This window comes from Cataglyphis hispanica, chromosome 14, assembly GCF_021464435.1.
Source record: "Cataglyphis hispanica isolate Lineage 1 chromosome 14, ULB_Chis1_1.0, whole genome shotgun sequence".
Lineage (NCBI taxonomy): Eukaryota > Metazoa > Arthropoda > Insecta > Hymenoptera > Formicidae > Cataglyphis > Cataglyphis hispanica.
In genome coordinates, this window is record NC_065967.1 from 1,012,408 (window position 1) to 1,025,061 (window position 12,654).

At 37.3% G+C, this 12,654-nt stretch overlaps 2 protein-coding genes across 6 annotated transcripts in view; one reads left to right on the forward strand and one right to left on the reverse strand.

Annotated features, from left to right (window-relative positions):
- Nucleotides 1-682: 682 nt before the first annotated feature.
- LOC126854383 (steroid receptor RNA activator 1-like) lies at nt 683-2,341 on the forward strand. Its single transcript, XM_050601027.1, has 2 exons — nt 683-1,847; nt 1,925-2,341. Exons 1-2 carry the CDS (start codon nt 1,343-1,345, stop codon nt 2,050-2,052), a joined length of 633 nt encoding a protein of 210 aa, XP_050456984.1. The 5' UTR covers nt 683-1,342; the 3' UTR covers nt 2,053-2,341.
- Nucleotides 2,328-12,654, reverse strand: part of LOC126854359 (DNA N6-methyl adenine demethylase-like) — a 180,726-nt gene continuing 170,399 nt past the window's right edge. For all 5 annotated transcript variants that reach the window (XM_050600968.1, XM_050600967.1, XM_050600969.1 and 2 more), the window contains 5 exons: nt 12,311-12,486; nt 11,835-12,188; nt 11,534-11,761; nt 11,222-11,376; nt 2,328-11,088 (listed from right to left, as the gene is read on the reverse strand). In XM_050600968.1, the coding sequence (XP_050456925.1) occupies nt 8,421-11,088; nt 11,222-11,376; nt 11,534-11,761; nt 11,835-12,188; nt 12,311-12,486 (3,581 nt within the window). In that variant the 3' untranslated portion in view covers nt 2,328-8,420. The remainder of the gene's footprint in view (nt 11,089-11,221; nt 11,377-11,533; nt 11,762-11,834; nt 12,189-12,310; nt 12,487-12,654) is intronic.

Sequence of the window (12,654 nt, forward strand, 5' to 3'; positions counted from 1 at the left end):
TGTAAGTACTAAACGCCTTCCGTTTTACATTGAAGCTTCGATTTCAATGTAACGTCACGTGTGCGTCATGAATAATCAATTAATGACCTCCAATGAGCTCGCTTCGTGTAGATTCGTATACTTTGAAGAAAAATATTTTTGTTTATATGAACGGTTAATGTAGTTTTATGATTTTCGAAGTATCAAATTTGGAAGAAATCGGTGAATCATTGCGCGGATATTTATTATATCTTATTTAAAAATGTGGACGAAATTTTTTGTACGAGTTTTTTGAAATAATTATTAATTAAACGTGAATCTTGCAAATCATCTTCCGTCAGGCATTAAGCCTATATCAGCACATTACGCATTGCAGAATATAAGAATGAAAATTGACCAATCAAGACACAGAAATTTTAACTCCTGTTTTAATTAATTAAATTTCAATCTTTAATCTTCAATTTTCAATGGTTAATCGGATATGAGCTTATAAAATTGACTACTGTATTACACAATAGCCAAGCAGAGAAAGAAAGAGAAGACTTTTCCTTGCGTAGTCTGATACGGACTTTAATATAATTATAGAGACTCACAAGAATCTAAGGTCTAAGTAATTAGATACATTACAATCGAATTGTATGTTTACTTTTTCCTTTTCTGTTTATGTCATTTCCTCTTGCATTGCTCTTCCATTCATATTCGCGCGACCATAACAAAAGTTAATAAGCGGAGTGAGAGAGACCTGCTCTCTCAATCTACACATAGTCACACGATCACGCAATGTACGCAGGGAAGACGAGTAGTGAAACAAAAAGATTAAAATATAAATATGAAAATAGAGAGAGAAGAATAAATATTACGAGGACGTGATTCTATTTGTGATTGATGTATATACTTTTATATCTGTATGATATTATAGATATGTCAGATCCGTTTTGAAACTGTCACGTTCACTGAACGTGATCTTTACGTTTTATCGTTTAAATAACAGCTGGAGATATGCGCGCGTGGAGCGCATTGTGATGCGATGGGACATCGCAAACGTTACATATAATAGAATACGTATTTCGATCGATATATAAAATAAGATTGTCGCTCAATGAAGAGAGCTATGTAATTGCCCCATTAAGTTTAAATGAAAGTTTGACGATTTTCGTTTCGGCGGCCAGAGGTTCAGTTAGTGGGCGAAGGAGAAGGACGTAAAGGATTCTCAAGACAATCAATAGCGAGGAATCTGTCTAGGAATATATTATTTGATCATATATATATTATATATTATGGATCTTTGAAACTGACTCTGCGTTTTTTTTTTCGTTTAAATTAATTGACGCCGCATTTATTAATTGTCAAACCTAACCTAAAAATGGAGCAAAACTCTCCTCCGTTCTCAAATGATACAGTGTCCAGTCAAAAGTCACTGCCATCTTCTCACGATCCCGGTTGGAATGATCCACCAAAATGGGCACTGTCTTCACAGCATGCTTCATCTGGAACCAAGAGACTCTTAAACAAGCGAGTGGCATTTCCATTATCTTCGCAGATCTCTGCTGCAGGGAAAATTGAATCATCTCCTCTATCGAATACTCCTCCTATTTTACAATCTTTCATGGCTCCTGCGATAACTACAGCTCCCCATAAACCTCTTATGGCACCTGTCGCTAAAGAATTTACAACAAAGGAATCAGATTTTGACAAAGATCAAGCTCTGACAGAAGTTTTGGCCAATCTAAATTCAATAATTACAGAACAGAAGATGGAAACGAACAAGACTGAAGAAATACAAAGAAGATTAGATATCATGAAAGCTGACTGGCGCGAAAATAAATTGAATGATATGATACACAGAAGTGTTTTAGATATATCAAAAGGTATTAATAAATGATAAAATTTTTACATCTCTATATTTTGCATCAATATTTTTGTAACAAATAATTTATATTTTCAGCATTATTGAGGAAAGATACTGAAGAAGCTGATAAGATCCACATTGCTCTTATGATGCAGCATGCAACTGCTTGTCGTACCTGGATGCCAGCTATTAGGCACATCATTTTTGAATTAAAAAAAGAATGAATTCCAATGTTTTGTACCCCAGGATAGTCATCTCTATTATTTGTTGAATCAAAGGAAAAGTGAGTTTATTGCTAAATAAGCGTATTGTATAGAGCAATTGAAAAAAAGGATAGTTATTTGTTTGTTACTTCTTATATTCGGCTATACATGATATTTTTATAGGAAATACATTAGATAGTGTCTAATATACACTATACAGTATTATACATTATCATGGATTATGATATTTCATATAGGAATTTATTAAATTTTTATAGGAATAAAAATGAAAGAGATTGTACTCATAAAAGTTTTTTGTATTTTTCATTTCTCTCTTATGTATATTCACAAAGGACAATTACATCTGTCTTACCACTTATCTTTGTCTAAATATACTCTTATGTTGATAATAGTTATCGATAGCTAAAATCATTTATTTTATTACTTATACGTATCATATACTCACTATCATATTTTAAGCATTATTTCAATCTTAAGTGGACGCTCTGTGCATCCTGAACAAAATTTATTATTAATCTGAAACGTCCTCATTTATTTTTCGCCCAAAGTGAGTCTTTTATTCCATTGCTTTCGCTGTCTTTCTTTCTCATTTTGCTTCGATTCGTGTCGCGATTACCGCACACAAAAATGCTTTACAAGAGTTATGGCTCTTAGAAAACTTACGCTTATAACTTACAATCATTTCTTTAATCGTCAATATATTAATTTTTTTCCACTCTTCGCGTAAATAAATATTCATAAATACATTGGGGAGCGACGTGCGTGAAAGTTCTCTCGATCTTTTTTTTTTTTTGCTCTCTTTCATTCTCTCATTCTCTCTTCCTTTCTCTCTCTCTCTCTCTCTCTCTCTTTCTCTCTTTCGCCCTATTTCGCTCTCAGGAAGAACATATCTCGCCAATCTCGCGTAAAATTACGAATTCGCCGAGAGATGATCACGTTCTCGCGCGTCCTCGCCCGAATTTCGATTTAAAATTTTTTCATGGCTTTGTCCAAAAATATATATACACATATGTAGTCGGTGTATATGTAACGCTGTATCCTTACAACATACATCCGTGGATTCGAGCTGAGTTACATCACAAATCGGCTTAACAAAGTTAACTGGTATGTATGTGTATTTGTGTGGCTCGCTATTTCTTTCTCTAAACGATACAATAATACTTGTACAAAAAGAGTAAAATAAAGGTTTATATCGACCAAACTATATGGTCGATTAGGATTTAACGTTAACCGATGGTTGATGTAAGCGGTCTTTAGATCCTTGTAATATTTGACGAAAGGCGTTTAAACAAAAGTTTTGCGTTTTGTCCATTTTGCTGCTTGCAATTAAGATATCGCGTAAATTAAATTTAAATTATGGCGATACAGTGTTTCGATCTATTAATCATTTACGATAGTAAGGCGTGTAAAATCGATTTCGCGGAACATATACATCGACTTGTTTCGTTTTGCTTTTTTTGTTTGTTGTTTCTTTATTGTTACACATCCATACGCTTACTACAAACTATTTAAAAAATTTGTTTTCGCACTTCTCTTTCTCTCTCTCTCGCTCTCTCTTTCTCTCTTTCGTCCGTTCTTTTTCACTCGCCCGTTTATTTCTTTTTTTTTCTGGGTTTTCTCATAAAGTTTTTTGTATAAAACAAAATGGCATCTTTTTGGCATTGGAAGAAAAAATACACTCTTCAACGTTTATTTCTTTCTTAATTCACCGTCGTTCTATCTTCAATCGTAACCCCCCCCTTTTTCGCTAATTAATTATAATCTCTGTTAATCAGATTTCAGATTTTTTCCTCCTTATACAGGGATCTATGCAACGATTTGTCCGCCCGAAAAATCGCGCAATCGTCTTTGTCAATTCATTAAATATAATTTTTATAAAAATTTTATCTAAGAGATATTCACACACAAATTGCGCAATTGCTTAATTTGATAAATTTGTGCCTGTAATAAAGAAATGAAGTAGTGGGATGAACTATCGTTGCATATCAATCTATATTTCGGACACACGCGATGGTTTGTTATTTTTATTCTCGTATATCAATTATTGTGTTATTTTACAAACGCTCTTCCTCATTATTTAATACTATTTTGGCATCGTGTATTTCGAGTTTTCCCTTTTATAAAAAACTTTTTAGCAAGAACAACGATCTTCAATATATTTATAGACAGAGTTGGAAGTAGTAGTTATATAATGGCATTTCAGGTGAGTTATAAGGCTAAAGATTATTCCGGAAGATGATATGGAATTTTGATTTCCTTCGCATGTGGAATATAACAGGTGTCACAAAAGCTCATGCTTCTTCTTCGTCATACTTTCAAAATGTTAACTAATTTATGAATTACATTACAAAATCAAATTCAATCATAATTCATTCTTCGTTTTGAGAGAAAGAAGGGGAGATTAAAAAATATTTCTAAGTTATAATCAATATAACATAAAAAATTATTACAGTAAACGAGACTTTGTGACACCCATTAGATCCGAAAATTATGGAAAAAACGCGCGCTTCAAGACTTAATCAAAACTCGATATAAAGATATCGCGTTTGTCATTTGTATTGTCATTTTTTTCGGAACGATACGAAGAGGAGGATAATCTTGTATATGTTAAAAAAGCCATCTCGGGCCCCGATGATATTCTACATTGTACTCTCATTGCCATCCGAAAAAGCTGCCTTATCTAGAAAATGTATCAGTGATCTCGCATGCGTACCGGATGTACGCGTGTATGCGTGTGAAGCGAAAGAAACGAGTGTTGCGTTTGAAATAGTCCCATTTGCCGTATTTGTACGCATTTTTTCTATCACGTGAAGAAATAGTAGCGAACTTATAATTTATAGAACAGAGACTTTTTTTTGGAATAGAATTGGAGGATTAGTATATATGTGTGTGTGAAGTTTCGATACGAAATGTATCGCGACGTTTCCATGCGCATTTTCCGGGACCGATTTTTTTTTATAATAAATATTTTAAATATAAAAGCATACTCAGCATACACATCCCAAAATTCTTCTAATTTTTTTTTTAGAAAGCTTGAATAGATTTTACCACGAATTCTGCTTAGAATATTCAAGAGATAAGGCGATGATAAAAACGATAAATATATTAAATAGGGGAAAAAATGCTCGATTAATATTTTTCTTTTGATTGAAATTTGTATATGTGTGTCTGAGACTGTTCATTTAGGAGTAATACGAGCAAAAAGTCGATGTAGAACTGAAATATGTAGGATTGAAATATTTTCGCATTTAGAAAATAACGATCGACCGGTGCGCACGGGAAAAATCAGATAATCTCAATCGAAACTCGAGCCGCTTGTTGAAAAAATAGAATAACGGTACAACACCACGTTATCAAACTTAATTAATAAATAATACATTAAATTAGATTATATTACTAGTTATTACTGTGTTGCCGATATTATTATTATTACTATTACTATTACTATTACATGCGATAACTAATGAATGATAATATATTAATGATTCCTATAATACTCCAGTAGGCGAGGGTTGGTCGCGTCTCGCTTCTTTCTTTTTTTCATTCCACCGATTTGCGGACACAAATGCAAAAAGGAAAGATAGGACTCGACTGGTACGCGAGCCAAAATCAAATACCCGTCAAAATTCATTCCACATTATCAGCTAAAATACAAATTTTTTGCGCTGCAAAGTGCTACACTTATTTTGAAAAAGTCGAAGGTAGTCGTTGAAATATAATATCGTAGCGAAAATAAATAAATAAGTGAAGCTTTTCGATTACCGATTCTGCATTTTTTTCCACGTCTTGGATACCTTCCTCTGGTCAGTCTTCCGCGATATTTATATATGTATTTACCATTCTGCTGAACTCTAGATATTATCATAACGCGATCTCTTCGCGAGAAGCTTTAGTTTTCCTTTTTGATTCTTGGCATTCCAGAATCAACTCTATTTGCATTCTTGCCATCTAGTCGAAGAGAGCACTTTTTAAATTCCATGCGATATTTCATGCTTTCGATAAAATGACATTTCCTCTGCGCTCCTCAATCTAAGAAAGACCGAGGAGAGAAAGGCCGCGATATTTTTTTTTTTGGAGAACATAGTGAATCCTCCTATCCGTCACTCTTTTCGAAATAGCGTAAACTTCAAAAAACAGCGTGAGCATATGGAAAGCGTAAGTCAAAAACATGGAAGCGAACCACCGTCAAGATATTATTGGGATTTCTTAACAGAAATATGGAATGTGTTCGATAATTTGACAGGAGTGTAAGAGGATGAAGGAGAACACAACACTTTTGGCTTTCGACCCCGATTTTGAAGATTTGGAAAGTCGTGTCACAAGTGACAGCCTAGACGTATCAAAAGTTACGCTAACGTTATATTTCTCATCAACAGATCCGTTGTTTTAAGATCTAATACTTCTCTACACGACAGAAAATCCAATACGCACAAAAAAGTTGGTTTCGATCCGCTGCCATTGTGTCAAGAAACATTGATCTACCGCATTGAAATCCTTTAAGCTTTCCACGATGATAGTAGGCATCTAATCCATCAGAAAGCCAATCGATACACCGCCAGAGGTTGGTCCTCGATATCAAAGGTCATCAGCAGAATTTTGTTGCCTGGCCTCGTGCAACAGGCGCAGACTAAAAGACGATTAATATATACAAATAAAATCGAGTATAATAAGAAGATAATGATAAAGTCACAGATCGAATGTTTCTATATCTAATTCAATAATACACCCACGCGTCGAATCTCAGAGAGAATTGATCAAATTCCTTTTGTTGCACCAATTAGTTTTCGACCATTCTTATCTATTCCTTTTATTTCGACAAGATGTCAAATGCAAATCGCTCATATTGGAAAATAATTAACCCTTTAAACTCTATCCTATAACTGGCTCGTACACAATTATTTTGATATATGTGTCGAATTTTTAATAAATTATGTCGAATATTTTTTTTGGTTCGAGTAAAAAGGGTTAAATGAAGTGAAACAAACACACGTAAGGGAAGAACGTCAAATCGATGATGGAGAACACTTGGCGTGTCCAACGTATATCGCAGACCAGTAGATACACCATCTCTACTCTACGCGTCACGTGATTGTTAGATAAATGCTTTGTACTCAGCCGACCCGAAGGGCGCATGGTTAGTATTATATCGTTTGCCACTTGAATTAATCGTACTTAGTACTTAGCTACGAGTACAAACACGTAAATAAATACGAGAATAAGAAGCGAAATGTACAAAGGCTAGAAATCAGATATACATTACATATCATTTAATTAATTTAAAGACTTGAGATCATTGTCGTCGTGTCCTCGTTTGGATATTTAGGATTGTGCTTGGACTTTCGCAAAGAATCGTTCAACTAACGAATAAAAAGAGGTGTTCCCGGAATTATCGCTCTCCCTTTTTCACTTCGACAGACTCTGAAAAGAAATTTAAAAAATCATCGGATATTAAAATTTGAAAGCATTTCACAATATATATTATTTATAAATGATATTATATAATAAGAGATATTATAAAAAAGAAATATATCATTATGTTATAATATTTGCCTTAAGATATCGTACCCAACGCTTTCTATTGTATATTTAATTTAAATAATTGATATTTCTTATATGATGCTATTTTCAATTTCTCTTTTGTCTTCTATTAAGTTTCTCGAAAGTGCGATAATTCTGAGATCATATCGTGCAAGTTTTTTTTTGAGTGTTTGGAGTGTGCAGTACGCTTAATGTGTGCTCTGTGTATATGTGTGATATCGCGTGATTCATCATCTAGACTTCGACTAGCTAATAAGATTACAATTCTACCAACACGAAATCGTTATATGTAAGCAATATTACTTAAAGTGTACAGGATCAGAATACGAAAATCTATCGTATCAAAGTCTTCGCAAGGCGTAGCCTTTCATCGGAGCTTTTCTGATACGTCAATAGCCTCGGTCATTATCATTGTCATCTCAATTTTGCAGCCTCCGGCTCAATTGCGGGAGCCTTTGTCGAGTTCAGCTCAGTAAAAAGTCAATATAAAATGCGAGCCCCGATAAAGAGTGATATCACACCCGGCGAGGCTTTATTCGAGCACGTTTTTGTCGCTATGTTTAAATCCTGCGTAAAACTCGAAATAGAAAAATGGCAGTGCAAATTGTGTTTCTCGTTTTTTTTTTCGGAATAACTAACTATAACGATAATAACAATATAAAGCCTCTCGTGGTAAAGTCGCCGCCTCGTCGCTCATCCTCGATTGGAGACGTCGCGATTTTCGTCGTTAAGATCTTGTATCTTAGATCCTTTTGTTAGATTCAATTTCTGGCATCTGTCGATACAAGCTTCGGTCATCAACGATCGAAGTTGTATCGTCCGACCTCGACTCATCCAATCGCACCGCCTTCCTGGTATGGGCCAGTTATCATGCACGGATGCATTGGAAAGAGCGTCGTCCAAGTCATCGTAGTATATGTGGGTGATCTCATCATGAACTGTGAGCTGGGAACATTTGGAATGTGCGACAACGATGGAAGTGGCGTCGTTTTTTCATTTATCGAACCGCCGGGACTCGTCACAGTAGTTGAAGTCGATGAATTGGACGTCGACGAGGACATACCAATGGTCGATGTAACGCCTAATTTTCGCAATCGCATCTTCTCCTCCCACTCGTCCCAACCGTGCCTGGGTCTGTTTAGATTGCGATGCTGATAAAATACCAAGCTAATTCTGGTTGGATTGAGGCGATTGGGCTTTTTTAAGGCGGTGGTGGCGTGCATCTCATGCTTTGCGCATTCAAAGAGCACGCTGCCGTGGCCTAAAGCAATCGCGACACCACCCATTTGCGGATCTTTGAAGCATTCTTCGTTTTCAGAATAGTCCGCTACTTCGCCAAGTGGCTCCGCTTTTGGCGGAGGCTCCGGTAATACCGGGAAGTAGGGTGGTGGCCCGTAGATATCCCACCGCGGTGCGTCCCACCTCGTCCAACCGGAATTCAAACCTTGGTATGTAGGATTCAGGCCCTGGTACGGATATTGAGACGAGTGAAAGCAGCCTTCGCGCTTTGGTTGCTGATAAAATTGCTGAGAATATTCTGGAGTTTGATACGACTGATGATGATTATAATTGTAACCTTCCCACGAGTTTGCATAAGGTTTCTCGAATACCGGATAGCTCGGATATCCATATTGAGGAAACGCATGATGAGTTAAACCGGACATGGCATGAAAATCTTGTACTTGTTTCATTTCTTCAGCCCAAGCCAGAGAATTTGAGTTGGAATTGGACATTTCCTGCCTACCGTCATAGAATCCTTCTCGCATTTTATCCTCTGAGTAATTATTCTTTACTTGATTGGATATGCATCCATTTTGGACCGAGTTGTTATTTAGAACATTTGCAAAGATTGGTTTTGTCGATTCTGACGGTTTTAAAAATGTTCTGGGTAAAGAATTTGGATACGTATTGGGTTCCGTAGATGGATTTTGATTGGATATCGTTCGCGAGGGCGGTCTTCCTCTTGGCACTCGGAATGGCGACGGTTCAGATGGCGTTTCCCAGGAAGTCGTCTTGGTTTGATCCGGCCTTGTTAATTTATTGGCCCAAATTTTTCTATCACTTATCTGCTGATCATTAGATTGCTGTGAATTTTTAACTTGATTAGGACTCCATGAGTTTGTCGTATTCCAGTTACGCGGACAAGCAACTTGATCGGAAGACGGGGATACAGGATGATTGACCACGAAGGGCTTTAATTCCGATTGTCTTTGCGCATGATAAATGGGTTTTCGTTGATCATTGGGCATCAATGAGTATTGCGCATCATTTCGCTGTTCAAATGCTGGCAAATGCAATGAACTGTGCATCACAATGTCTGTATTTGGAGTTTCCATCATCTTATGATTATTATTGTCTATACAAGAGAATAAATTTGCCGTATTACCGTCACCATATTGATTTGAATAGCCGGAATTTATGGATGATTGTATCTGTTGCGGTGGATAAGGATGTTGCATTCTACTTGCGAACGTTTGTTCAGTCTGTGGCCTCAGCAATTTCGTGGTATTTTCAGCGTCTAGATAATTTTGCGTCATGGTGTTTGAATATTTCTGCTGACTAGAATCTCCCGGGTATCTAGGAGATGATAATCTTAACTGATTGGCGATGTAATCCTGTCCCGTGTTGCGAACGTGATGAATAGTTGGCGACGGATTCATCTTGGATGGAGTGTTTCGTGTGACTTCCATATCAAACGGTGAATTGAGAGAACCGATTCTTGAAGAACAGTCATTTTGTCTATTGTCAGAAGTGGGATAATTTCCAGGTACCATATGATGATTATAACTATTTTCCACGTTTGAATGTTCCAGTCCTTTCGACGAAATCATCTTCGGATCGTGAAGCATCGAGGCATAGCCTCTCGGTGACACGCCATAAGACGTTTCTCCGGATACACTCGCATGAGAACGAGGCGATATGGGATGAGGTCTAGTTGAATTTCCATAACATCCTCTGGCTGAATCCACTGTAGAGTTAGCTAAATTCCTTGAGCTCGGTCTATGCTCTTCTTGTGAAACATTACTTCTAGGTCTGATATCTGGATCCAAACTAGTACTATCTGGGTCTACTTTGATGTCCCTTTCTAGACCGCCAAATGAGGGATACTCCCCCCATGGATTCAACCAGTTGCTTTTTCGCTGGTCAAGCCAGCCATTTCGATTCCATCCTTGTTGCTCACTCTGATACGATCCCCAACCTTGGTACATGGATACTGGACTATCTAAGACCGTGGATGATACCTGAGAACTTTGCAATTGCGCGTCAATTCCTTCAAACATTGGCGTCATCTCTAGCGATAATTGCGACTCTCTTAGTTGTGGTTTAGAAGAGTCCGCGTGCCCCGCCGAACGTCCAGCATCTACTATTTTCTCTGAGAAAGTCTTGACTGTATCCTTTTTACCGTTCGAAATATCAGATTCGTCTTCTTTTCTTTTTTTACCATGACGTCTGCAGGGTTGGAGCGGAACCGATCTAACTCGAACTTCGCATGGATATCTAAACAAAAGGTACGATTGTAGAGCATTTATATATATTAAATGTTTATGTATTAAATGTTTTATGTAAATTATAATTATACGCAATGTAATCGTTACATAGAATATTTCAGGTTCTTCTAAAAAATACTTACTTGGATAAAATTTCAAGAGCACCGGAACGAACCTTCTTTTCTTGTCCTTCCTTTGAACCGAATTCGTCTGTGTCGTCCATTATATAAAGAGGTAATACATGCAACTGTTCGTCTTCGGGTTTTGATAGTGTTCGATGTTTTGTCAGACTAACTACCTGAAAATATAATAATGTGCGTGTTACAAAAAATCTTTTAATATTTGTAAAATGATTAGCTTCGTATTTTTTTCTCGGCATCATCGAAAAAATAAGATTGCATCGCAAGTCATTCTGTCGGATTAAATCAGACTCTGTCTATATCGAATTCACGTACCACGGTACATCCGTTATTCATGTTGTGTAGATCCCGATGAGAGTGCGCGCAGAAATCAATGCAAGCTGTAACACCGGAAAAGGGTCGACCTGGCTTAAATCCCAAACGACATTCGCTCGCCTCTCGTTCGAATTGAGTTTGATTATTGAAAGCTTCCGGCGCAAGGCTAAGATATAAAGGCGACAAAAGTGTCGCCAAGACGTGCATTCTCTCCTCGACTTCTTGTTCCTGGAAACAATTGTTTAGTTATAATTTAAAATCGACTCTCTTGATTTGTTCAGATTGTTTTCCAGTGATATACCTCTGATCGTACAGACAGTCGAAACTTTCGGACGGTTTTGCTCCTAGCATACTTGCAGCCATTGTAATACATCGACCAGGAGCAGCCAAAGGAAAAGCTGGCACCGCAATTGTCAGGATCGAGTCCTTGACACGCGCAAGTCCGTGGTTCATTAGTGCCACATCGTCTGGTTGTTGGAAGACCGAATCGATTGAGTTTGTGACTTAAGAGAGAGTAAATCCGATCCGCTTCGTGAGTCGGCACTCCCTCCCAAGCAACCATAGCTACAACGATCCATGCAGTTGGACACTTGTGACCTTGACGATGTTTGACGATGGTTAAGATCTTTTCGTCGATGCCGGATCGTCGGATAATCTAGCGGATTATTAATATTATAATTTTGTATAAGTAAAAAAAAGAAGCTGCTAATACAATTTCTTTGTTTTCTAATATCATCTTAAATCATTATACGAAATTGTTTAGAGGGAATAACTTACCCATTTGGCCATTGGACACCCTTGTGTGGTTTTACCCTCCTTGCCTGTATAGATGACCTTTTCGAATCTTATCGCGTCGCCCTTAAGGCCGGTTCTTCGTTCAAGATCGTTCCGAAGATCAGGTAGGCTTGCAGCCGCCCCGAGATGAGTGTAGTATGAACCGGGCTCTGGCGGACCTTGTGGTTGAACCTCATTTTACTTACGAGCGACCGACGTGTCAACGAAAGGAAGCAACAGAAGCGGAAACATTTATGCCGCGCATGTGGTAGGTATGCCCTTGCGAAAAGGGGGTAGGTTAGGTACGCACATTCTCCTCCGGATTTCGGGACGCATAATCGGTCGGT